The 24,730-nt window shown below is 38.6% G+C and overlaps 2 protein-coding genes across 6 annotated transcripts in view; both read left to right on the top strand.

The window, feature by feature from the left end:
• The first annotated feature begins 347 nt into the window (after positions 1–347).
• Positions 348–20,065, top strand: ppfibp1b (PPFIA binding protein 1b). 4 transcript variants are annotated; one of them, XM_026365359.1, is made up of 27 exons: positions 348–496; positions 5,640–5,721; positions 7,169–7,374; positions 8,012–8,101; positions 8,207–8,320; positions 8,720–8,848; positions 9,787–9,879; positions 11,092–11,209; positions 11,403–11,447; positions 12,365–12,426; positions 12,526–12,610; positions 13,280–13,419; positions 13,837–13,931; positions 14,746–14,806; positions 15,016–15,190; positions 15,686–15,718; positions 16,355–16,496; positions 16,619–16,750; positions 16,967–17,117; positions 17,229–17,340; positions 17,525–17,613; positions 17,865–17,987; positions 18,135–18,260; positions 18,333–18,521; positions 18,668–18,832; positions 19,066–19,131; positions 19,234–20,065. In XM_026365359.1, exons 2-27 carry the CDS (start codon positions 5,658–5,660, stop codon positions 19,315–19,317), a joined length of 2,889 nt encoding a protein of 962 aa, XP_026221144.1. In that variant the 5' UTR covers positions 348–496; positions 5,640–5,657; the 3' UTR covers positions 19,318–20,065. The 4 variants fall into 4 exon arrangements, with proteins under 4 accessions (XP_026221144.1, XP_026221145.1, XP_026221146.1 ...); XM_026365360.1 differs by lacking the exon at positions 15,686–15,718; XM_026365361.1 differs by lacking the exon at positions 11,403–11,447.
• A 2,356-nt stretch (positions 20,066–22,421) lies between these two features.
• endouc (endonuclease, polyU-specific C) overlaps positions 22,422–24,730 on the top strand; it is a 2,509-nt gene continuing 200 nt past the window's right edge. Inside the window, exons 1-8 of one of the 2 annotated variants that reach the window (XM_026365982.1) lie at positions 22,422–22,541; positions 22,667–22,720; positions 22,833–22,932; positions 23,015–23,126; positions 23,217–23,338; positions 24,038–24,150; positions 24,324–24,474; positions 24,580–24,730. The exon at positions 24,580–24,730 is cut by the window's right edge and continues 200 nt beyond it. In XM_026365982.1, coding sequence (XP_026221767.1) covers positions 22,531–22,541; positions 22,667–22,720; positions 22,833–22,932; positions 23,015–23,126; positions 23,217–23,338; positions 24,038–24,118 — 480 coding nt within the window. In that variant the 5' untranslated portion in view covers positions 22,422–22,530 and the 3' untranslated portion in view covers positions 24,119–24,150; positions 24,324–24,474; positions 24,580–24,730. Of the gene's footprint in view, positions 22,542–22,666; positions 22,721–22,832; positions 22,933–23,014; positions 23,127–23,216; positions 23,339–23,460; positions 23,715–24,037; positions 24,151–24,323; positions 24,475–24,579 lie in introns of those variants that run through there. The other variant, XM_026365981.1, reaches the window with a different exon arrangement.

Below are 24,730 nucleotides of genomic sequence, written 5' to 3' on the forward strand. Positions count from 1 at the left end.
ATCGGACACACAGGCACCTCCCAGATGTTGAGGAATATGCTGCTTTCACGTCTCCGTAAAAAATATGGAAACTTTCGTGTGGCATTGACTTAAATGTAGATAAAGCCGTCACCCGTTGTGCAAAGGAGCGACTGACGACTGTGATTGTTCCTGATGAGACATCACATAGATAAACATATAATTAAAGACGTGTCGCTTTTAAAGGAATCTTTGCGCCCTGCTCATTGTTGACACCTGGTGACTGTTTGTGTCCCACCTCTTTCCACGCTCCCGTGAATGCAGCGGGACTCCCGTCGCTGCAGGGCGGGATTTTTCCAGCTATGACGTCCCAAGTTTTCCAGCGGCCTCGTCACTCCGACATCATGGCGTAGCGATGCGGAGGGACTGGGGTAGCACTGGTGGGCACGGAGAAGTTCACAAAGTTAGCGCCGTGGAGTTATTACAAACTACTGCAGAAGCACTCTAGGAGACGGAAACATCTCGGAGCAGAGTTACGGTAAGTGGACTGAGATTTACTGTTTCCACTAACTTCGTCGTGCTGATGTTTAACGGCCACATTTTAGTTTTTCCACGATGCCCAAAGTGTAGTAATGGTTCCCAGACGGCCGCGGTATTTTAGGGTGACCCGTAGTTAAACTACCACTTTATTCCTCTATCGGTAGCCAACAGTTTAACTAATGTTAGGAGCGAGTTTGTGTTTGGACGACGTGAGAAACTAGGACTTCGCCAGCAGACTCCGGCAGACATTGAGGTTAATCAGTGCCTGAGGCCACCTTTCTGCTTACACCACACCGGCGGTGCTGCTATTTAACTCGATTTCACTGTCCTGGAAGATAAAGCTAGTTAATCAAGATGATCTGACTGTAAACTTAGTCTATGCAGCTTTTCTTTTGTTTTGTCTGCCTTTATAAATACTTCCTCAAAACATCAAAATTGTCTATAAACCAGACATCAGTTCAGCCTTATTTACTGCAGACCCCAATGCTTCTTCCTGTCTCCACAGCAGAATTAGGAATAATGCTAAAACGTTTGGATGTTGCTCTGTAAAACTGCAACTCACCACTATTTTAGTCATGTTGCTGATGTGGATTGATGCTGTGAAGCTATTTCACACACAAACACTTATGTGTGAGCATTAAAGCTGCCACACAATCCAACAGTTTGTAGGATCTGGGCACAGAGGGATTGAGTTTTGCGTTGCTTTTTTGGATAAATGTCAAAGATGAAAACATCTAATCCAAGTTTAGCTACTGGCAGTGCAGTCCTGAGTAATACAAAAAGAATGTGCCTTGCTGTCCAACATACACAAATCGCTGCTGTGATCTTTTTCTAACATACAGGCAGGAAAAGTTACTAAAGCTTGAATCACATGGGCACCCTTTAATTCATAAACTTAAATCACAAATTCAATAAAAAAAAAAAAGAGGTTACATTGCATCACTCGTTGCACATGTACCTTGAGACCTTTTGATGTAGGAAAGGCCCTTTTAGCATTACAGCAACGTCTTGTTTTCATTTGGGCCTCGTAGTTTGGTGTATAATTAGTGATGATGTATTCTGCCTGCTCACCCAGGTTGGAAATAGCTGCAAGATATTCCAGAGCAGCCCCGTACAGGCAGCTGATGAATGCCTCTACTGTGTTTGCACATGGTGAATCAGTGGACACACAGCCTTTCCACCACACTGTTTAATTTCATGCACCTGTAAACATGAGACAATAACATTAGCCTTGTCACAAGATTAAATCACAGCAGACAATAATATTCATAAGACCGTAATCTTAAGCATCCAGGGTACAATAGCAAACCATATGTGGTTAGTGCCCAAACATGTCTATAGTAGATGATGCCCAGAAAAATTTAACCTTATTATCCTCATAAAAAGGTTTCTGTGGTTTCAGTGCTCAGTAGACCATTGTGTGCAAACTAGAGTCGAGGTCTTCTCATGAAAACATTCAGTTAAGATAAAGACTAAGTCAAGACCTGCATGACTCAAAACATGAAAATCCATGTCTACAGAAATCATGACAGATTTTTCAGTGTTACCTGGAAACAACTAAACTGCAGTAGAAAAGTAAAGCACTAATTAAATTGAACTGCTCTATGATTTATGCCACAATTGTAAATTCCTCTCTCCCTAGGCCTTTTTACCATCGGGTGCAACTTGTCTAGCTGCTGAAGCCAGTTGCATGGCAGTTGTAAACACTTTCTCCCCTCAGAGACAGGTGGTCCTGTGGCTTTTATTTTGTTTTTTTTGTTTGTTTTTTTTTTGTGTAGAGTTTGCTCAGCACTCAGGACCAAGGACCAACAAGATTTTTAATACTTGACCTCTTTGTGGAGTACCCAGTGGTGATGGGTCATAAGGGTTCTCCATGCCTGAAGGCGCCAGGGTTGATGGATCTAAAAAGACCATTATAGTAGTCCACCCCCCCACTTGTATTCATTATTTTCTGTGTATGTGCCTCTTTTTATAGCAAGCTTGTATCTCTCACAGTCATTGATTCTCAATCTCAGAAATTGAAACTTAGTAGAGCTGAAATACTGGGCAAATGCTCAAACAATGTATGATAGTGGTCTAAAGTAAAGAGTAGCAGAAAGTCAGTGCTTCAATTTTAATTGTTTGGTGAAACTACCTTCAATAAAATAAATGGGACAGTGACACAGCGACAGTGAATCTGCAGCGATATTTATAATTGAAAAATAATTTCTGATCAAAATGCCAAATATACACTTTGGCTGGACAGTACTGTAACTCCAAAAAGAAACTGTGGCCTGAATCCCTGTTTAGAAAAAACGGTGAATAAGTCTCTTGTGTTTACATATAACTAATGTACCAATGAGGTATCCCACAACCTGAGGATAGATTGTGCATGTGCCTGTAATTAGGTGTTGTTTGTGCTAGATCCAGGATGAAGCCATGAAAGTGCCTGGGAAGGGCATTTAAACTAATACTGTACTGATTCACGCATGGGCGGCAGGTGTCCAGGTAGCATGTCTGGTCTAGTGTTTGAAGTATGTTTGCTGAAAGCTGTGTGTTAACCATAGCCATATTTGCCTTTCTACCGTGAGAGAAAAGCTAAGTCAGGTCTTTTGTAGGGGGGTGCCCTTCAGACTTTTTGTTTGTCTTATTGCAATCTAGACTCTGTGTTTTGCCTGTACTGCTGTTGGAGTGTAGTTTTGTCAGTCCCCCTCCCATTTTTTTTATTTTCAATTGATCCACCGCAGCATGAATTAATATGTCATAGTAGTAAAAGTTTGTCCTTAGTCTGCTATAGTTCATGCTTGAAACATTAGTTGGTTAATCAAGTAGTTGATTTCACAATAATCAGCTGGTATCAGAGAGAGAGAGAGACAGAGAGAGATATTTAAGTGCAGACAAAGGTTCAGAAGATTTTGAGGTGAGGGGACCACAAGATGTTGTTCTCTTGCAGAGAACAATGGGAGTGTTGACCAAAGTTGAGGGAGTTCAGGTAAGGCGGTGCCTTTGAGTTGACCACTTTATAGACAAGGGTCAGGGCATGAATCTGATGCGGGCAGCTGCAGGTAGCCAGTGCAGAGATCTGAAAAGTGCTGTCACATGTCCTTTTTGACTGATCAAAAATGAGACATGCAGATGCATTTTGGATCATCTGGATGGTGCATGCTGGCAAGCCCATTAGTATGAGTTGTTTTTGTATAATCCGTAAGGTAGGGTTGAAACTTTCTGATGGTGAAAAGGGCAAATCCATGCCCTTGAGACAGAGTCTGTAAAGCTCAGTTGATCATCAATGGCTTACATGAAACCCCCAGGTTTCTGGTAGACTTAGTGGGGACAGTCACTGTAGACCCTATGTTGATACTGATGTCGTGTTTTATTGAAAGTCTGGCTGGGAATACAAGAACTTCTCTCTTGGAGAGGTTGAGCTGAAATTGCCTCTCTCCCAAGAGGGAGCTGTCTTTTGTCAGCGTAGCAATGGTGGGAAAAGCCATGCAACTGTATGATGGAACCTAGGGATGTACAATGTAGTGAGAGGCAGTGAGAGTTAGAAACCTGCCCCTGTCAAGAGACCTAAAAGGTACATTCAGACAAGTAGGACCTAAGCCTACACTGTGCCTAAATAGCAGAACACTTTCTTGTCTGTTGGAAAGAACTACTGTGCCTTTTTAAATGTCATAGTATGTATCTGCATGTCCTGTTTATGCAAGAAGTGGGACACGTAGTTACTGCAGACAGCCTGCATTCAGCAGTTTACTATGGAGCTGACTAAAGGCATGCTGGTTCCTCTTATCTCAGTCTCAATGTGTTATGACGATTCTTATGTTAGAGTGCACACTTGTTTTACACATAATGGAAAATGTGACCACAGGAATGCTGAAATGCCCATGAAAAGTATGTGGGTGGTTTCTATAAAGTTTGAAAATGGTGGGCACTCCCAGGATGTGAGGCAGTGTGTGTCTGTGTGGTGTGTGTTAGATCTGTCTGTGCATGCATGATGGTTGTGCACGTATGACTACACAGCAGTCTTTTGATTAAACATCCAGAGAAAGGGATTGCTGTGTTGTTGGGCAAATGTCCCAGACTGGGACGCTAAGATGTATCTTCACTATGCTTAAAACAAAGTGTTCAGTGTCCTCTTAGAAGAACATCCATTGTGCCAATATTTTAAGTAAATGGCATGATTGATATTCTTGAATGTATTATTCATTAGTTTTACTCTGACATACAGTGGCACGAAAAAGTGTGTGAACCTTTTGGAATTTCATGGTTTTCTGCATTAATCATAAAACGTTATTTGATCTTTATCGAATTCAAGAATATTATCAAATTGCTTAAAATAATCATGTCAAGGATTCACATACTTTTTCCACTAGCACTGTGAGGTTTTTTTTTTGGTTGTTCATAATAAAGGCATGAAACATCAGAATTTTGTTTGTGTTATAATTTTAGGTACGTTACATTTCTTAATACTCTTGACTTAGATGAAGATTAGATCATTCTTGCCACTGTAATTTGGAACTTTTTGTTTCAGTCTTACTTCTTTAGCTGCCACAGGTCCATGATAATCATGTAGCCTTTAGATGTTTTTTTTGTTTTGTTTTTTTATACATGGCATATCCTTTAATAAACAGTCAAACCCATGTCAGGCGCATGCCTACCAGATTCCGTACTGTTTTAGGCATAGATGGTTGTTGAGGACATTTTGCAGTAACAGCCTAATTCCTGGGTGGGAACCGTTTGTAATGACATGCTTTACGCCAACATTACTGCACTTCTTTGCCTAGAAAGCTCAATGCTACTTTAACTGGTTTTGTGCATTTTTCCTATTTCTGCACAGCAAAATTCACATCTGAAATCCACAAAGCAGCTGCCTCAATTGTTACTGAATAGACCCAAATGTTGTCAGTATGTCAGACTACCAGTTTGGTAGTATAGTACATAATAAACTAATGTTTTATTCGGAATTAGCTTGTTTTATGTTGGTTTTAGTTTAGTTTCCTTGTGTTTTTTTATATTTTACATATATATATATATTCTTACCCTTCCTACCAGAAAGAAAATCATTATATACTAAATAAATATATTGCAGCATATGAGTTTTCAAAATGACTAAATTGCAGTTAGATACCAAGTTTTAAAATCTTTTTATTGTTTCCTACAAGTCTTATCAGTGACTGAAGATGATGTCTGATGCTAGTGACATGTTGGCAGCAGCCTTGGAACAGATGGATGGCATCATAGCAGGTAAAGGTTTTAATATTTTATTTTGCATATTTAAGCAGTCATGTGTGTGATTTGTTTATTTTCTTTAGCAGTTGCATTAAAGCAAAACATTCTCTGGTATAGTTATTGCAGACTAAATCAACATTTATAGGTTTCTCTGGTATCATCTTATAGTTTGTTGGAGAGCTGACTTTTAGGTCAAAGTCATGTGATGTTTGCCTAGAAACATTCAGCATTTTCTGAATGTCCTCATTTAGGATGTTGGGCTCTAAAAAAAGGCAGTCTCTGGTTTGGATCCACACCCAAAGAGGCATCTATCTGAACCACAAGGATACATGTTAAAATATTAGTTAAATGTTTAAAAATGTTTAAAATATTATTATTTAAATAATATAAGATTTAATAGGTGCAGCTTTGCTTTGCATTTGCCATAGCTCTGTGGCTCCTTGCTGTTGCTGCGCCTTATCCAGTCTGCTAGAGCCCAAGTTTCAACAGTAGGGAGAGACAATATAAAAATGTCAAATTAAGGCATGGGGAAACACATATGTATGGGAAATCAAACGTTACTTATCATAGAATCATCTGTTGATCGTCTGAATCTAAAACCATTTCTACACAGGAGGTGTAGCATTAGCCGCACGTTAGCTCAGCAACAGTAGCAACTGCTTTGCTGCATGTGAACGGTTAACACCAGGGCTGGCAAACCCTGGTTCTCGAGGGCCACTGTCCTGCTTGTTTACTTCCCTACTCATTCCCTGCTGATTATCTATAATGTCATTATGAAAAAATAAATAAACAAACTCTTTTATTTCACACTATTATTTTACAATAATTAAAAAATGATATATATTTTGTGTATTACCTGTTTTACCAAGTATATCCCTCTTTTGAGAATATGTATACATCACTAAGAATGAATTAATTCCTAGGAATCTAGTTTTAGTGAACTGGAAACAGAAGAGAAGGATGTTTTTCATTAAGACTTAAACGCATAAAATGTGTCTGCATATTAGGAAAAGAACAAACTTTGTTGAAAGCAGTGGAAAAAACATTTGCCCAGCAACAGTCTGGCTCAAGACTGTGGAGGTCCTGGAGTTATGACAGCCTTTTAGTTAGAGGACCTGTGCTCTAAACCATAGTCACCAATGTTACAATGCTATTAATTAGTCTAAAATAGATTTATTGTGTACAAATGGATTATTTTCTGGTGTTGTTAAGGTTCATAAGAAAGTGGATCTGGTGATGATGGTTCATATTTCAAAGAACCAATTAATTGTTAGATGGAACTTTAGTTTAAACGTCTATGGAAAACTGCCATGTAGCAACTGAAACATTTTATTCCTTTTTTGTTCTTCTCTTTGCTACTAACATTTAGTTTTAGGGGATTTACTTAAGAATAAGAATTTAAGAATGAGATGGTAAATCTTGTGCTCAGTATTCTGTCTCCTGTTGTGCATCTTTGTATTAGGTTCCAAGGCTCTGGACTATTCCAATGGGTTGTTTGACTGCCAGTCACCCACATCCCCGTTTATGGGTAGCCTGCGGGCGCTTCACCTTTTGGAGGATTTGAGAGGTGTCCTGGAATTGATGGACACAGAAGAAAGGGAGAGTCTTCGCTGCCAGATCCCTGACTCCACAGCAGACAGTCTAGTCGAGTGGCTCCATGGTCACCTGGTGAGTGGACGACATTTATTAGTATTAGTGAAAGAAGAATCACTTCCATGGTTTTAAAACATTTAAGATGTGTAAGCATAGAAGAGGATTTGTCTGTGATGGTTAGACAGTGGATACTCCAAACAACCCTTAGCACATCTGGCTTGTTGCTGATTAAGCTCATTGTGTGCTGAAAACTTCAACTGCAGACTAACTAGCACAGGCAAACAGACCTATGGTTTGGTAAACACAAACATGTCTGTCCCTCTGCTTAGTTCCCTGGGAATCCGAGATGAAATGCTAGTGTTGTCAGTTTCACAGCCAGTGTGCTGCAACGAACAAGCTGACTTCTTGAGAACTTCTCTCAAATGCTACGGCTGTCGGCCAGATAAATGCCAGAGCTTTTGTGTAATGGTTTCACTCCTGTGTACACTGATGTTCTTCTTGGCTATGTAAGATTTCTATTTTTACAGGGTAGAACATTGTAGCTAGCCAGGTCTGAGGTCATTATGAGGCACTGAAACTTTCATGGATGCTTAATATAATCAGAATTTATTTTAATTTGGCCCATTTACTTTTACACTTTAAAAGAACAAGATCAAAAGACAGTTTCTCTTTGACTCCTGTGTCTATTCCATTATTTCCTCTGTTCCTGCAGACCAATGGGCACATCTCTCTGGGAGGAAGTGACCACTACCAGGAAAGGCTTTCTAGACTAGAAAGTGACAAGGAGTCTCTGGTGCTTCAGGTACCCATCCAGCAACGTGTAGCTTTTTATCAGTCACATTAAAACATAAATCCCAACTGTATCTTAAAGTAGAAACTGTTTGAACAATGTCTTTGTTCCATGCAGGTCAGTGTGCTGACAGATCAGGTGGAGGCTCAGGGAGAGAAGATACGGGACCTGGACTTGTGTTTGGAAGAGCACAGGGAGAAACTCAACACCACTGAAGAAATGCTGCAACAGGTGTGTGTCATAGTAGTAGTAGTAGTAGTAGTAGTAGTAATAGGATAAAATTTGGAGCCCTATAGGATAATAGGGCACAAAATATTTACTGGATGATCTAATTTCATGTACTCTTGTCAGCAACCATCTGCTGTGTTTTTATACATACATATTTATCACTGTGCTGCCATGTCCTGTCCACAAATGTTTACCTTTAGCACTAGGCCCTAAACCTACATCATAAAGAACAGATCAAACAGAAACACAGACTACGCATAGTGTTTGCTAGTGAGCTTTGTACCTGCTGTCAGCTTCACCCATATTTAAAATCTTTGCATCAACAACAATCTACAGTGTTATTTGTGCTGCCAATACTCAACATATAACCACTAAATGTTTTGTTATTATTTTTCATTGTAGGAGCTTCTGTGCAGAACAGCGCTGGAGACCCAGAAACTTGAGCTGATGTCTGAAGTGTCCAACCTAAAGCTGAAGCTAAATTCGATGGATAAGGAGAGACTTGACTTTGAAAAATTTAGGGACAGTGAGGTATATGAGCCCATTCCCAGGACAGGAATCCTCTTTGTACCAGTGTCTTTTCTCCCCTTTCCTCAGTGTACACACACACACACACTTTTTACGAACCACACCAAACAAACACTCATTCAAGTTGTCTGACAGCTGTGTGGGAGAGGGACCTCTTATTTTATTGTCAGCTTCCAAGCATCTGTGTGTAGAGAAGGGGGGAGGGATCAGAAAAATGTTTAAGCAGCTCAAAGGAATGTTGGTGTAGACTGAACTATCCAAGGGAAAGCTAGTGTCTTACTTTTTTTTCATTGTTTGAATTAGGAATGAATCCTCTGGGCAACTGTTTTACAAATAAGTTGTTGATCATATGTTTACTAGAGACATGGAGGTTTCTGTCCCCATCAAAACCATGCAGAACACTTTCAGATGTGTCCTGTTGTTGTTTTAACACTGTGGTTGTGTCTTCCAGCCCACTAGAACAAAAAGCTGCTGTCCAGGTTCCACAGCACATAACTTCTTTTCTACTCTTTCTCTAGTTTTATCACTGCGACTGCTTTAAATCATTTACACTTCAAGTACTTCCATCCCCCTCAAACGTCCATTTAGATTTACTATATAGAGTTTTTTTGTACTATACTATGTATATAATGCCAGTTTACTCAGATTTTAATATTGGTTAATGGCATATAAAGAGGTGATAATTCTTTAAAAATGAACTTTTAACCAAACTTTTCAATTTAAGACATGTCATAATTAGATTTATACTGGATATTCATAGCTTCATACATCACCACCTCTGAAATGAATATACACGTCTGATAAAACCAGAGCACCTTTATGTAGGAAAAAAAAACCATAAAAGTTAAATGTTTTTTTTGAAATTGTGAATTGTCAGCAGGTTTTAGGTTGTCTTGCAGTTGTGTTGCATTTCTTTGACTATGCACTTTGTGTTCTTTCAGGATTTGATTCTTGAAATAAGCAAACTGAGGTACAGATTGACAGACCTTGAGAGTGAAAAACTGAATTACGAAAAAAAACATAAATCCACAAAGGTGAGTTGTCACAGGGAAAATTACATTCTCTGCTATGAAAAAATACGCAGTACCAGCATCTTATTATTTTCTTGCTGCTAAGGATCTTTAGGAGCTATCTTCTCCAGTCCAGCCCTTTTTGTGGTTGAAACCATGAATACAATTAATTGTTATTGTACTAAGCTCCAAGAGCTGGATGGCTGTTTTTAAGGCTCTGAATTAAGTTGATAAATCTTGTTATGATTCCATTGTATCTAGTTGTTTACTTCACTGTTAATAAGGCTATAGTATGCGTATTTAATCTTGGTTGAAACCTTAAAATTAATTTAAAAACTGCTCATTAATCTTTGACAAACTTAACTAACAGTGTATACTTCTGTGTTGTTATTTCTGTATTTTTGGTTTTAATTTTGGGTTTTAATCTTCCGCCTGCTTTCATCCCTTTTATCTTTTATTTTTTGCATCTTTATTTTCTCTTCCTTCCTTGGTTTGTCTCTCTGCTGGTAGTCACTAATGGCCAAGCTTTCTAGCCTGAAAATCAAAATGAGCCAGTTGCAGTATGAGAAACACAGGAAGGAGCACAAACTCCAGGCTATGAAGGTTGGCTTTTCTCAGGATGACGGTTGTGCTTGCCATATGATTATGGTTTTTGACCTCTCCCTGTGGCTCCAGTTCTGTTTTTATTTTTGAGAACAGAAAAAAAAAATCATTAAATCTACTTTGCAGCAGTTTTTTTGGTTTGTTAGTTTTTTGTCTTTTTGTCACTTGCAAACAATTATGTAACTTTGCCAAAATTTACAGTCAAATGCAAAAACTCAGGTGTGAGAAATACCACTTAAAGTCTGTATTTACAGACTTGTTTAAGCAAACATTGACATCATTCAAACCATAGGTCTGCTTTTATTCGGGAGTTCTGTGTATTTCTTTATCCCTTTTTATACACATTCCATGGATTTCTGTACAATTATGTAAATATATATATTTATATCTATGCTTGATTTCTGTTTGGGATGACTTAAACATCCATGTTCAATGTCTCCTGTGTTACCTTGGCATAGACATAAATGTTTACTACCCACCTTACACACTTTATCATTCAGGATACATGTAGCCCGCATGCCCGTACAAATGTGTGCATTTGTGAACCTCTTTATTTTGACTTGTTTGCAATGCTGTGTTGAGAACAGAGAGGTAGTGTTTTCTGTTTTCTCATTGTTTCCTTCCATTGGATAGGAGGAGCTAGCCATACTGAGGAGGCAGCTGGACAGCAAAGATGGAGAGATGAGGAGATTACAGGATGAGACAGGCTTCAAAGCCATCACCTCAAGCAGTGCAGATCCCTTAGAAAGAGGTGGGAAAGCCAGCCAAATCACAAGCTTCAGTAAAGATTAGCACGCTAATGTTTACCTCACACATTCAACTTTATGTAAAATGTAGTTGTAATATATGTGTATTACTAGCAAAGCATTAGACTTAATCCTACAAAAGGTTAAAATCTGCAATGAGACAATTTTTGTTTCATAATTCTTTGTCCTGTTGTTTAGTTTCTCATCCAGATGAAACTCTTAGAAAGAGGCTGAAAGAAAAACGTAAGGGGGGATTTATCTTTGTTTATCATTGCACTTCATCACTGCACCCATCTCAGCCCCTGTTTGCATGAACGAGCATGAGCCCTCTGAACTCTGCTTGTCCATTATAACCCATTGGAGCGCTAATACCTGACCACTGAGCACCATATCTCTATTAAACTGTTGTCAGTTTTTAAGGATTTTGAAGTGAACAAATACATGGTCATCCAAAAGCCCTTATCAGTATATTTCTAAATGCCCAATGTAGAACAGCAACAATGAATGTCTGCTTTGTGTTTTCAAGAGGAATGAGGAATGAACTGGATTGTTTGTCATAACCACTCAAGCTGCTCACTCATGCTCAACAATAATCACTTCCTTTACCCCTCAGTGTCTTTCTCCTTACACCAGCGAAGTGTGTGTACCCTGCTAACCTGTAATGTTGTTGTATTCAGTGTGTTTTGTTGTTGTTGTTGTTGTTGTTGTTGTTGTGAGTGATGTCTTCCCCCATCAGCAATCTTTCACTTATGTAGAACAGTTTAATTTCACATGCAGTGCACACACTCACTTCAATATAGCTGTGCAAATAATAGTCTTCGTCATTGAATTGGCCACTATCAGTCTTAAATCACCACTTTTTTTTATTATTAAAATAATAGATATAAAGGTAATTCTTAAGTGAAATGTGTTAAACATTATCTCACACAGATTTAATGTATCAGTTTGAAGGGTTATTACAAAACAAGAAATGTAGCTGTGGTGTTCCTGGAATGACAACAAAATTGCAGCCTGTTTAGTATGAATGTATTAAACCTTCTGGTTGCTTCCTATGTGTTCATGCTTATTATCCATTCCCACTTTTACCCTGATCAAATGTAATACCCTAATTACTACAGTTCTTTGTCAGTTTCATTTTCATCAGTTTCTTTCTTCACTAGATGTGGAAGTGCAGAGAATGAAAAAGGCAGTTGAATCGTTGATGGCAGCCAATGAAGAGAAGGTATATTTAAGAAGTTTAATATTTACATTTATAATGTAGTAAAGCTGAATCACTAGGTGTGATGCTACCTCTCTACTCATGTTGTCTTGTCTTTTGAAGGATCGTAAGATTGAGGAACTTAAGCAGTCGCTGTTGCGGTATAAGAAAGTTCAAGACATGGTGATGTCAGTGCAGGGGAAGAAAGGTGAGATAACTCAGTCAAGATTATTAGTGATGCACAACAGGAGACAGAATACTTAATTAAATATTATTTAATGTCAGATATGAAAATGAGTTTTAAAGCAGTAAGATTTTTGCACTGTTTATATATTATAGATATATTTATAGCAATTATATAGCATATAATAATAAAGTGGCAGCTTTAATTGCTTTTGAGTGATGCCAGTGATTCAGCATCTACAATTAGAACAGTTCCACCAGATAAAAACTAGTCTGAAGAACACATCCACCCTTCTCCCCATAATTCCCCATCTACCACTGTACAGTTAAAGTAACTGCATATTTGTCACACATTTGCCTTATATCAGTGTATTATGACATTCACTTTACAGTGACTTGTAACCAGAGCTTAAGAGGTAGGGCCTGGTTTGGAAATTGCCCAAATGCATGTGTTAAAGAACACTTATACCTTTAAAACTTGAGTGGGATGCCAAACAATAACCCTTGTTGCCTGCTGATTTTTCTGTGGGTGTATTTATGTTGCTCTGAGTTTGCTAACTCACTGCTCTGTAGAATTGTGCAATGAATTTCATTTGACTTTTGTTTATTTTGTAAAATATGTTTAGAGACTTTTGATACTTAAATGTTACATCAATATTTTTTATGTAAAAGTATATGGTCTTTTTCACTCCAGAGAAAAACAAAGATAATGAGCCTGTTGAGAGTCATGGAGATGGATCCATTGCATTCTTGTCAACCAACATTGTGTCTATGGAATTAGAAAAGCATGAAGTTGCAGATCCTGAAGAACTGAAAAGGAAGAGCCCAGATGAGGTTTGTACAACATAATATAATGTGGTGTCCCAAATGTTTTCCTATAAAATAATCTAACACCCAGAATTCGGGGGATTTCATTGTGAAAGTAAATACTTATAAATTGATCAAATATAATATGACAAGAAATGGAAGTTTATCACAAATTTGAATCTGAGTAACACTAATCAAGTCGCAGACTTCTAAATGTATTGCTAATTTGAATGTCAATTTTTAACTTTTTGTTCTCAAGCCCTTTTAAATCTCATTAAACTTTAAAAAGGTCATTGAGACACTGAGAGCGCCCTTAAATTCTAGACGTCTCTTAATATTCTCAACATTCAATTCACTAAATAACTTCTCCTCTCAGTTCTCTAAGCTTTTCGGACTGCTTCGTAGGCAGTGCACACTCAGAGCTTTTGTCTGTGTTCTTTTTAGCTGATGATCCTTAATGGACAGAGTGAAGAGCCTTCACCCACACCAAGCCCTTCAGACTTAGAACAAGTATCGGAGTCCATGCCAACAGAAGAAAGGTGAACTATGAATGACACTTTCCCAATTCCCAATCATTCATTCATCACAATTTCAGCTTTCAGTGTAGATTTCAGGCATTGTAGCTTTGTTTTGGTCTTTTTGTTGGTATTACTGTTGTTTTGAGCAGATAGTTTTGTATTTTTATTTAAAACAACAATATGCAACGTTTGGGAATCAAGTTAGCAGGAGCATGAGGCAAATGTGTCCACTCTGCTTTACCCACCTTGGCCTACTCTGCTAAATTCTGCTACACTCTTCCCAATCATTAAGGTATTAGTTCTTTGTGTGTATAAATAAAGATGTTATAAAGCTTACCAGTCAAGGAGAAATACTTTAAATTATCTGGGTAAGTAAGAAAGCCAAAACCAGTCATTCAAAAATCTGAAAAATTAAGTGAACATTTCTCCACCCTGTTCCGTAAGAACCCTTGGACATCACCACTCAATGAAAATATGTTTTGGTGCATATTTCTGCTAAAAATAATGTTATTACAATATTAAATACTGTAGCTTTAGGTTATGTACCAACACTTATGTATAATTGAACAGTTTCTGACAGCATATATACTAAATACAAACCATGCTATGTATAGAGTAGAGCTAACAGAAGCACATTACACTCAGTGTACTGTGTAAACAGAACATCTGTTTTGTTCATTGACTGCAAACAGAATGTGAGGAAGTATCTCAGTATCCCTCCTTAAGTTACACATGAGAAGAACATAACATCAGTTCATATCCTGTAGCACCTCACTTGTGAAGTTTACTATGTTAGATAACTGCTACAATATTTATATCTGATTTGTTGTTTCAGTAACCAAGATACCACAAAGACTAGCAGCCAGGACCACCTGGAGAGTAGCAATAATGACAAGGTAAATTCAATTTTGTTTTACTTCATATTTTAGAATTGCCATAAGCTATAATATATATGTTATTACTTACCAGAAAATAAATGTTATATTTGTATGTAATATAAGTAAGCCTGACGAAAGCCTCTCTTAGCTTCATTAGATTTTTCTACAATACATGAACTTCCAGTACAGTGTGAGAAGACAGATGCTGTATATGATTTTTATTTCAGAATGCAAGTGAGGAAATCCGAAATATGAGTGAAAAGCCGCCCATTAGTCCCTCTGCCACCTTGCCTGCCAGCACAGAGGATGACAGCTTTGGCTCCCGAAAGGCTCGTTCATCTTTTGGAAAGGGTTTCTTCAAGATCCGTGGAGGCAAGAAGACAACCAGCACCCCTAATCTTGGTAAAAGCAAACTGTATGATTTAGCAATAGAACAAGCAGTTTAGTCTGCAAGGTGATTTAGCCTTCGAATGTTATTATGTGTGTAATTTGTACAGTAATTGCAATTGACTGGCAGTTTGCTAGAGAATCAGATTTTCTTGGAGGCCTTTCTTCCGCCATGGACCTTGGACAACTTTTTTATTTTCCCAAGCCACACCCATGGAATAAACTATATGCACCAAGACCGTAATTTGCAGCCCACTCAAGCTGTGGTCTATTTCTGTGCTGTTGTATGGCCTTTGTACCACGCTGTACCGTACTGTGTGTGTGTGTGTGTGTGTGTGTGTGTGTGTGTGTGTGTGTCTGTATGTGTGTATGTGTCTGTGTCTGTGTGAGCGTGCGTGTCTGTGTTTCCATCTCTAGTCCTGTTGTTATCAATCATAATTTCTGCGCTTTGTCTTGTTCTTTTTCTGTTGGACCCTGTCGTGTGTTATGTGTGCTTTGTAACACATGAAGACCGCAGCCGGAGTGCAAGTGCGCCTATGCTAGGTACAGTATAGACCACAGGTCATTGTAGGGTTGCAGTAGTTTTCCAAAGAAACCAACGGAAACTACTAAACATGTTCATTATCCTGGCACTTCTTTACCTTTTCTAAACTCATTTATCCAGCTGACATCTTTTTATCATACCACATTTCAGTAGCTGCAGAGCTTTAACAACCACACCCTTATCACTCACTACCCATTGTTGCACATGTTCTCTTCAACATGCAGCCAGTCTGTCATGTTGATTTGCTTGTGTGTCTGCATGTATTTGTTTACACTCTCATTTCCATTGAAGCCTTCCTCAAACACAAAACTGTGTTGTCCAGATTATTAGCTAAAATTATGTATTTTGGTCTTGAAAGTCCCTCACAAAAAAAACTAGAACAAAATGACTAATGATTTTTTTAATCTCATAAAATAAAACCTATTGCATCCTTAATCAGACATTAGCTGTTTCTCATGCATGTGTGCTAGGGAGGGAATTGCTTTTAATGCCCATCACAATGGCTTCTCATTCTGTCTGGGTCTTGGGGTTGTCATGTGTTTGAATGTTTTCAGGCCACTTGAAACATCCCCATCTTCACTAATCTGTGCATGTTTCCCACACTGATCATATTTTGTGGGTATTTATTTGTACAGCTGAAACAGAGCGACAGGGCACTGACCATCTGGATCTGGCTGGGCTGCCGCAGAGGACATCTAACAGTGATAGCACCCACACACTCCCTACAACCCCAGAGAGCAGAAAGAAGTCCAAAGGAATAATGAAACTCTTTGGGAAGTAAGTAGAAAATTGATCTTGAGTTTGAGCTGTTGATTGAAGTAATAGAAAGAAAAGTACCTTTTCTAATTAAATACAAAGAAATTCTTGGAATAATTAATGCTTGAATGTCATATTTTAAGGCTAAAAAGAAGTCAGTCTACTACATTTAACCTGGATGACAACCTACCCGAAGGTGAGTTCAAGAGGGGTGGAGTGCGAGCCACAGCAGGACCCAGACTGGGTTGGTCTCGTGACCTTCAGCGAGTCAACAAGTAAGTATGTTCATTCACCTGTAAAAATGAGAGTCAGCATGTCCTTGTTTTCAATATGTGATGTACAGTGAACGTAAAAAAGTTTCAGAAATTTTTGACAAAGCATCTTTTGTCTCAATAACAAAGATGTCAGAATGCAAGTTATTTACCTGTTTCTACTGCTAGAAGTGTCTCTTTGTATACATTTTAAAGGTTTTGACTTTTTTTCCCCTGTAGTGATGTTGATGCTCCCTTTGCACGCTGGTCAAAGGACCAGGTGTGTGACTGGCTGCAGGAGCAGGGTCTTGGTCTTTATGTGAACATGGCTCGTGTATGGATCTCCTCAGGACAGACACTGCTACAGGCCTCACAACAGGACCTAGAGAGGGTGAGGGGAATAAAAAAATCATAGTACAATGCTTACAAAAGCATTCAAGTATTCTTGTGTGTACCTGGGGAATGTTATGTGTAATCCTCATGTCTTTCTGTGCATGTTTAGGAGCTGGGCATCAAACACCCGCTGCACAGAAAGAAGCTGCAGCTGGCTCTGCAGGCACTCGGCTCCGAGGAGGAGGATAATAAGGGAAAGCTGGACTACAACTGGGTGACAAGTGAGTATCGGCTGCCAGTGCAACATCTGCCGGTTGTTAGGTTGTACAGTTCTCTGCTGGTTAAGGGAAAATTATTTTATGTTTTTCCCCATTCTTGACCAGTTTTCCCAAAATTATTCTTCATCCTTTAATTCTTTGTTTTCTTCCTTCTCATGGCAAATTCTTCTTTTTCTTGTCCTCTAAGGATGGTTGGATGACATCGGTCTGCCACAGTACAAGACCCAGTTTGATGAAGGGAGGGTGGATGGTCGCATGCTGCACTACATGACAGTGGTAAATGTCATAGAGAAACATACACTTCCTAGTAGACCACCTGCCTAAATAAAACAAAAAAAAACAACAGGGTTTTTACATAGCCTCATCAAAATTGTTATAAAGCATATAACAATATGAGGCTCAGTTCAAAATGTGATTTCATTGCAGAGGTTTCTGTGACATTTCACTTAAAGGTCTTTAGTAATATACATCATTACAGCTTTATTGTTTGTATTTTGCTTCTAGTCACTGATGTCTTTGTCCCACAGGATGACCTGCTTTCTCTGAAGGTGGGAAGTGTCCTGCATCACCTCAGTATCAAGAGAGCAATACAAGTGCTCCGACTCAACAACTACGAGCCCAACTGCTTGCGTCGTAGGCCATCTGATGAGGTGTCTTCACTTTACCAGTTGCTTCAGAAATTAACAGCTTTTGCGATCTGTTGTACTGTTTTACTTTTTCATACACAGTTGTATGTCAAAACTTTCAGTTTCCAAGTCACGCTATAGTCATCCGTTTTCTTTGCTTTGTGCCCACAGAATAACATTTCTCCAGCAGAGATTTCTCAGTGGACGAACCACAGGGTAATGGAGTGGCTACGATCTGTGGACCTTGCTGAATATGCTCCCAACCTGAGAGGCAGTGGTGTACATGGAGGCCTTATGGTGAGAAACTTTCCTGGAAATACACATTGTCCCCCAGATCTGTCTCCTGCTAATGCATCTTTTCTCTCTCAGGTTCTGGAACCACGGTTCAATGTAGAGACCATGGCATTGCTGCTGAACATCCCCCCTAACAAGACTCTACTGCGTCGCCACCTCGCCACACATTTCAACCAGCTCATTGGCTCAGAAGCCCACCAGCTCAAACAGGAGTGTCTTGAAAACCCAGATTACACTCTCCTTACCGCCACCACGAAGGTCAAGGTAACGCACATATTCTGTCTGCCAACATCTCTGATGCACCACAGGGCTCAGCATAAATGTAAACCGTTGCCACAATTACTCACGGATAAGTTCTATGAAAAACTGTTGGTCATTGGCTGTACACATCTTTCTCTTTCTCATAACAGCCAAAGAAACTGTCGTTTGGTAACTTTGGCAGTCTAAGAAAGAAAAGGCAGGATGAGAACGAGGAGTATGTGTGTCCCATGGATGTAGAGATGCCAAAGGGAAGAAGCTTCCAGAAAGGCTTCGAGCTCCAAATCTACGAAGACGACCTTGACCGGCTGGAACAGGTAAGCTTGTCCTTTAAAGGGTAAATTTAAATCAGTAAATTGTATCAAAGCATGTACAGTACGTTGGACTCCTACAATCATTCACTGTTCTGGGAAAAAACACAGTTTCAAAGAATGGTCTTTTGCTGCCTCAGGGTGACTTTTTTTGGGACAATTTGAAAGTGACTGGTCGGCAGGTTTGTAATTCTGAGGTCTCAGTTTATCAAGTTTGAAAGATACTTTAATTTTCACAGATGGAGGACTCTGAGGGAACTGTGAGACAGATAGGAGCTTTCTCAGAGGGAATTCAGAACCTCACTGTAAGTATCAAGGGCACATTGACCAAGACACATCATCACATTCACCTCTTTCACTTTTGGTGGTAAAGTTAATTATTTTTTCTGTATTGTGGCTTTTACCAGAGCATGCTGAAAGATGATGAATTCTTCAAAGAGATCTCAAATTCACCAAACCCCAGTGTAACAGACGAGGAGTCCAACGCATGAGACTGACAGCACCAACAGACCTGGTCCTGCTGTCAGTGAAACTCTGTGCCAACCCTCTCCGCACATACACAAACTTGTCTTAACAAACCCCAAGAATGCTCCCACATTTTCTTTTTGTGTTACACTCAGAATGAGCCAGAAGTATTAGAGTCTTTCTTTTCTCCGTTCTAAATGGTGTTTTGAAAGCTGGTCCAATAACTCCTGAACTCTGTCTCAGTTACTGTCACATGACGACAGAGGGAACATTTAGGGTAACACCACTGCTCGCCTGCCAGCTGGTTTCTGGAGATATTTTGCACTCGGTTATGTACTCTTTCTTTTTTTTATTACACAAGTGTGAACCAGCAGAAAAGTAACACCTAGAATATGCCAATATACTGTAGATTTAATATATGTCTTTTTAAATTGTGTTCGGACTGTAGAAATATTGTGAAAAAGGTGGACTTGATAGAAATAATATGCTGAGCAGATCTCACAGTTTTTAGAATTTAGTGTAAAGTACTCCAGCAAAACAGCTGCTATGTTTTCTACAGAACTGACCCCTGCTCCTTAAATAATAATTGTCTTATATTTCGTCATATTCTGAAGATTTTACAGGTCTTCACTCAGTAATACTCTGCATGCTTTTGCACCAGTAAATATCATACAGTAAAAAACCTAATGAATATTGTTGCATGGTTTTGAAATCCAACACTTTCATATAAGAGTTTGTCATTTTATTTGAACCATAAATTGATTTTTAATGAAATCTTGTTGATTTGTTGTTGGTTTGAGTTATTTTTGGAAAGTTACTGTGTCATGTTCACATGTAATGTCTGGTCGTAATAATATTATAATGCTGCCCTCGACTGAACCTAAGCAGATGGATTTTTAAAATGTTTACCCACTTTATTAATCTTAATAAAGTAATTTAAATTAATTTCCTCAAATGGATGGAAGTGTGTAAGGAGACGGAAGAGGACAGAATACCAGAGGGATACACGTCAAACAACCAAGAGGTAAATAGACTACAATGAAGATTTTAGATTTTGAAGCTTTCTTCTTAGACTAAAATGTTAAGGAACTGAGGCCTGTGATGAAATCAGTCTAAAGGAAGGTTTTCATCCAGACGTGCAGGGTTGGCGTGGGTTTTACCTTTGATCCGATTCATCTCTTTGTGCTGCAAAATGTCATAAAACACGTCATATACAAATAAGATATATTTATACAGTCATTTAAATGCAGCTGACTTTTGGTAGCGGGTGGCGCAGTAAGTAGTTTGAACTCCTGGTGCATTTGAATAAGATGAAAATTCAGTGTGTTTAAAATGACTAATTAAAACCATGAGGTACAACATGGCGAAACATTCTTTTATACTTTTTATTTTTAACTTTTTGAAGCTTGTTTATAACGATAACAAACTTTCAGAATAATGTGGTTCAACTGCAGTTTTGGAAGCAGCAGTAAAATATTAAAGACCGCCCACAGGTTATTACCCGCTGGTTTAGATTTGGATTAAATGAAGGTTTTATCATCACACACAGCTGGAATCCATCAGCGTTTGTAGGTACAGTGTGAGGATAACTGGATGGTCACTTGATTAGATAACTAGCAGATGACTTGATCGGGTTGGACAGTAACGTCTGAAGAGTTAACATTTATCTTTCCTTACAAGAGAAGGTTAAAGGTTCAAGCTGCCTTCACCTCCTCTGTTCTTTTATTGTTTTTTATCTCACTCTCTCTTCTCTTTTATTTCTTTCCTCAGTGAAACTAATGCAGGAAAGAAGCGGAGATGATGGTTTAACTGTTAAACTGGGAATTTAATTCTTGAATGCATGAATTCTGACAATAAAATTAGATCAATTTATATTTGTCTTTACAGACACACACACAAAAAAAATGTTTTCAAGTACATGAGATCAAATGACTTCTTCGCTTCATTCACTCCTCTAATTGTTTGTTCCCACTGCTCTATTGTCTCTAAAAATAAAAGAAATGTCAGACAAGAAGGGGAAATGGTTAGTTTGTTTATTTTGTTTTTGTCCTTTTGTAATTGTTTCAACATGTTTGTTCTAAAAATAAAATAAATGTCAGACAAAAGGGAGAAAGAAGTTTTTCATAATAAGCTTTTCATAATAACACTGAATAAACTGGCACTTTGTTTTATTGTGACACTACTATTGTGACAAAGTGGGTGAAAGCACTTTATTTGTCCCCAGTTGTTTTATTTCCATCTTACACATTTCTTAACCGTGCTTGGTAACTTTTTCTTTTACTTAAGCCAGATTTCTTATATTTTGACTATGAAAACACATACTATCCCGGGTTTGTTTGTGTTAAGCATTAGGTTGCATTATTATGAGTTATTTTGCCTTAGTTAAGCCAAGTCAACTCTTTGGTTGTTCTCATTTAAATAAATCACTCAGGTAGACAGAGGAATACAGGAAATGAATGCTGTGTTCACTCGTCTCGTTTGCTGCTCTTTTTTTGAAACTCTCCTTTTGATCTGTTGTATCTTTGTGTCTTTTCACAACCTTTATCTGTTTTGCTGTGACATCTTATTATTTGTACTTTTCCTTGTGTCTTTTACTTTTATTGGTTGCTTTTTTCACATCTTTCCTTGTTTGATCAGTATTAAATTCAGTTTCTTTCCTTGATTTCTTTCATACTTCATGTTTGTAAACAATTTGTTCTTAATTCTTCTTCCTTCTCTTCATATATCTGTTCTTATTTAATGATTTAGTTTTGATTATTTCTGCATTTGTCCTCCTCTATCTTCTGGTTCCTTCTTGTCTTTTTTCTTTTCACATGCTTTCACTTCCTTATTCTGGCCCCTTTATTTCTAATGTGTCTGTATTTACCTGTTTGTGACTGATGCACTGAGGACCTTGTCTCTGCAGACTCCTGTTGGTTTAGAGTTGGTGTTACCAGACATGTGAATCCCACTTTGTGATTTACCCATTTAAAAAATAATTCTTAACTGTCACCACTGCAGAAAACTGGATCCCTGGGGAAAAAGCGCCATCTGGTGTGTGTACTAATAACACGCGTGGACCTCAGGGCCAAAGGAGTGTTTCCCAGATTTGCCCATGCGTAGTAAATGGACATTGTCCAACCCCTGCAGGCGATGAGGTTCCTGGTGGGGACTGGACCTAGTTACCACCAGTTCCTAGTGAAATAGTGAGTAGAGGGCTGCAGTGGGAGCTTTAGGAGTGGAGGCGTGCAAGAAGTATCATGTCTGCAAAGTGAGTATTTTAGTTTAGACTTTAAGTTTAGCTATGCTATTAAAGATTATAGCACTGACTCATCTTTAGTTTTTAATATCATTACAGGGTGATCACAGGTTGTTTTTTTCACATGTGTTGTGCAGGTTTTGTGGAGTCCTTCTCTTTGCAGTGTTTGTCACTGGACTGAATGCATCGAGGTACAGTAGCATATGTAGTAAATGAGCGTTACTTATTATCAACAGTGTTTTTAAATTTTTTTAATACTTCTCCTGCTTGATGTTTTTTTTTTGTTTGTTTGTTTTTTTACAGACCAGCTGTAAACCAGGAGCTGTCCAATATTTTAAATGAGCTGTGGAGGTTGGATGTGAACCGTATGAAGCCTGGGATAGATTATACAATCTCTATTCAGGTGTGGAACGTGATATTGTTCACACAACACCTAACTTCTGTTTTTACTATATATCATATATATATCATGTGTTTGAACACAGGGGAGAGCCAATTTTGTGAGTCAGGGCAGCCATGCTGTACGGGATCACGCCTCACAGCCCCTGTTCTCCAGCGTTAATGAGAACAAACTGAAGAACACAACGACTTTTTCCAGTCAGTGTCCGTAGTTTCCAACTATCTGAGACTAAAACTGCAGGTCATTTTCTCAGTGCACAACAGTTAATGACGTTTCTGTACGTGCAGGGTTCATGAAACTGCTGGACAACTATGAGTGCTCCACAGGCGTGACGGAACGAGTTACAACAGAGGAACTGACAGAGACAAAACTCTTTCTGGAGGCTGTCTTAGAGACTGAGGTCATGAAGGTACATTTGGCATGTTACAAATAGATATATACAGTAGCCCCACATGTTTTGACAGTTCAGGTACTTGTTGTTTCCCACTGACTGTTTCTAGTTTGCTGTTTTCCTCGGTTTGTGGTTTTCAGGCTGCAGATGGACTCCTGTCTCTGAACACATTACTTCTAGTGTTAGAAAAAAAAACCATTCCTAACATCTGTCTGCAGCTGTGGAATGCAGCTTTGGCCTCAGCCGGTTCCCCAGAGAGGACCACTGAAATAATGTGGACAACAAGTTGTTGAAAAAGAACGACATGCTTGTGAGATGAACCTGATGACCATAGCTGTAGCGACATCAGGACAAAAGTTATGTTCACACATAAGGATTTAGATACAATGTGCTGTATAACTAGGGGAAAAATTTGTCTTTTCATGATTTTTTTAATCTAATAATTTAATAAAAAAAATTTGTTACATACACAATGTAGTAAAATACTTACTTACCATCTCTATTTGATATAATATGGGAAAAATATAAACATTAAGGAAAGATATACTATAAAATATAGATATAATATAGGGTTAACATGAGAAAAGGGAGACAGGGGAACTTTAATAGAAAAGGAATCCAAAGACGTCGTAAAATAAAGATAAAAATTGCTTGAAATTGGTTTTCTGATAAATATTTTGACAACGTTTAATGTCATAAATGTGATTTCTTTCACAGCGGGCTCATAAGTACCTGGTGAACAAAGGACAGTCCAGCTCTGACTTGAGGTTGTTTAAGAGTCAGCTGAACTTGATCTAGTTCCACATCTACCACAGACAGAGAAACACAGGGTGAGATACTGAAACATACAAACATCCTCAACAGATTGTCATGTCAACTTAATGACTTCAGTGTGGGTACAGACAGCAATCGAGGGTTTCGCCAAAACTGTGTAAGAGATTAAGTAATTATATTTGAATTAATGTTATATTGTGTGGTATTTGCAAACTAAAACATTTACCAGCCTGGACTCCTGCGGATTTGAGCATGTCTTTGTTGGAGAGACAAAATCTGGAACAGAAGTCATTGGTTTTCACAACTGGATCCAGTTCTACCTGCAAGAAAAACACAGCCACTTAGACTACAAAGGATACAAAGCTAGAGAGCATGACTTAGTAAGTAGAACAGTTCATCAGAGCAATATGTTCTTTTTAAAATCCAGTGTATCCAACTTTGTAGCTTTGGTCTGTAAACTAAGTTTGCTGTGTATCTGTCTACAGCCTGATCAGGACGACCACGTTCTGAACCTCCAGTTCAGCTGGAACGGTGCGGTGAAGCCTGTTGGCAGCATCTTCATTGGGACCAGCCCTGAGTTCGAGATGGCAGTCTTCACCATCATTTTCCTGATGAACACACAGCGGAGCACCACGG

This window comes from Anabas testudineus, chromosome 6 (assembly GCF_900324465.2).
Source record: "Anabas testudineus chromosome 6, fAnaTes1.2, whole genome shotgun sequence".
NCBI lineage: Eukaryota > Metazoa > Chordata > Actinopteri > Anabantiformes > Anabantidae > Anabas > Anabas testudineus.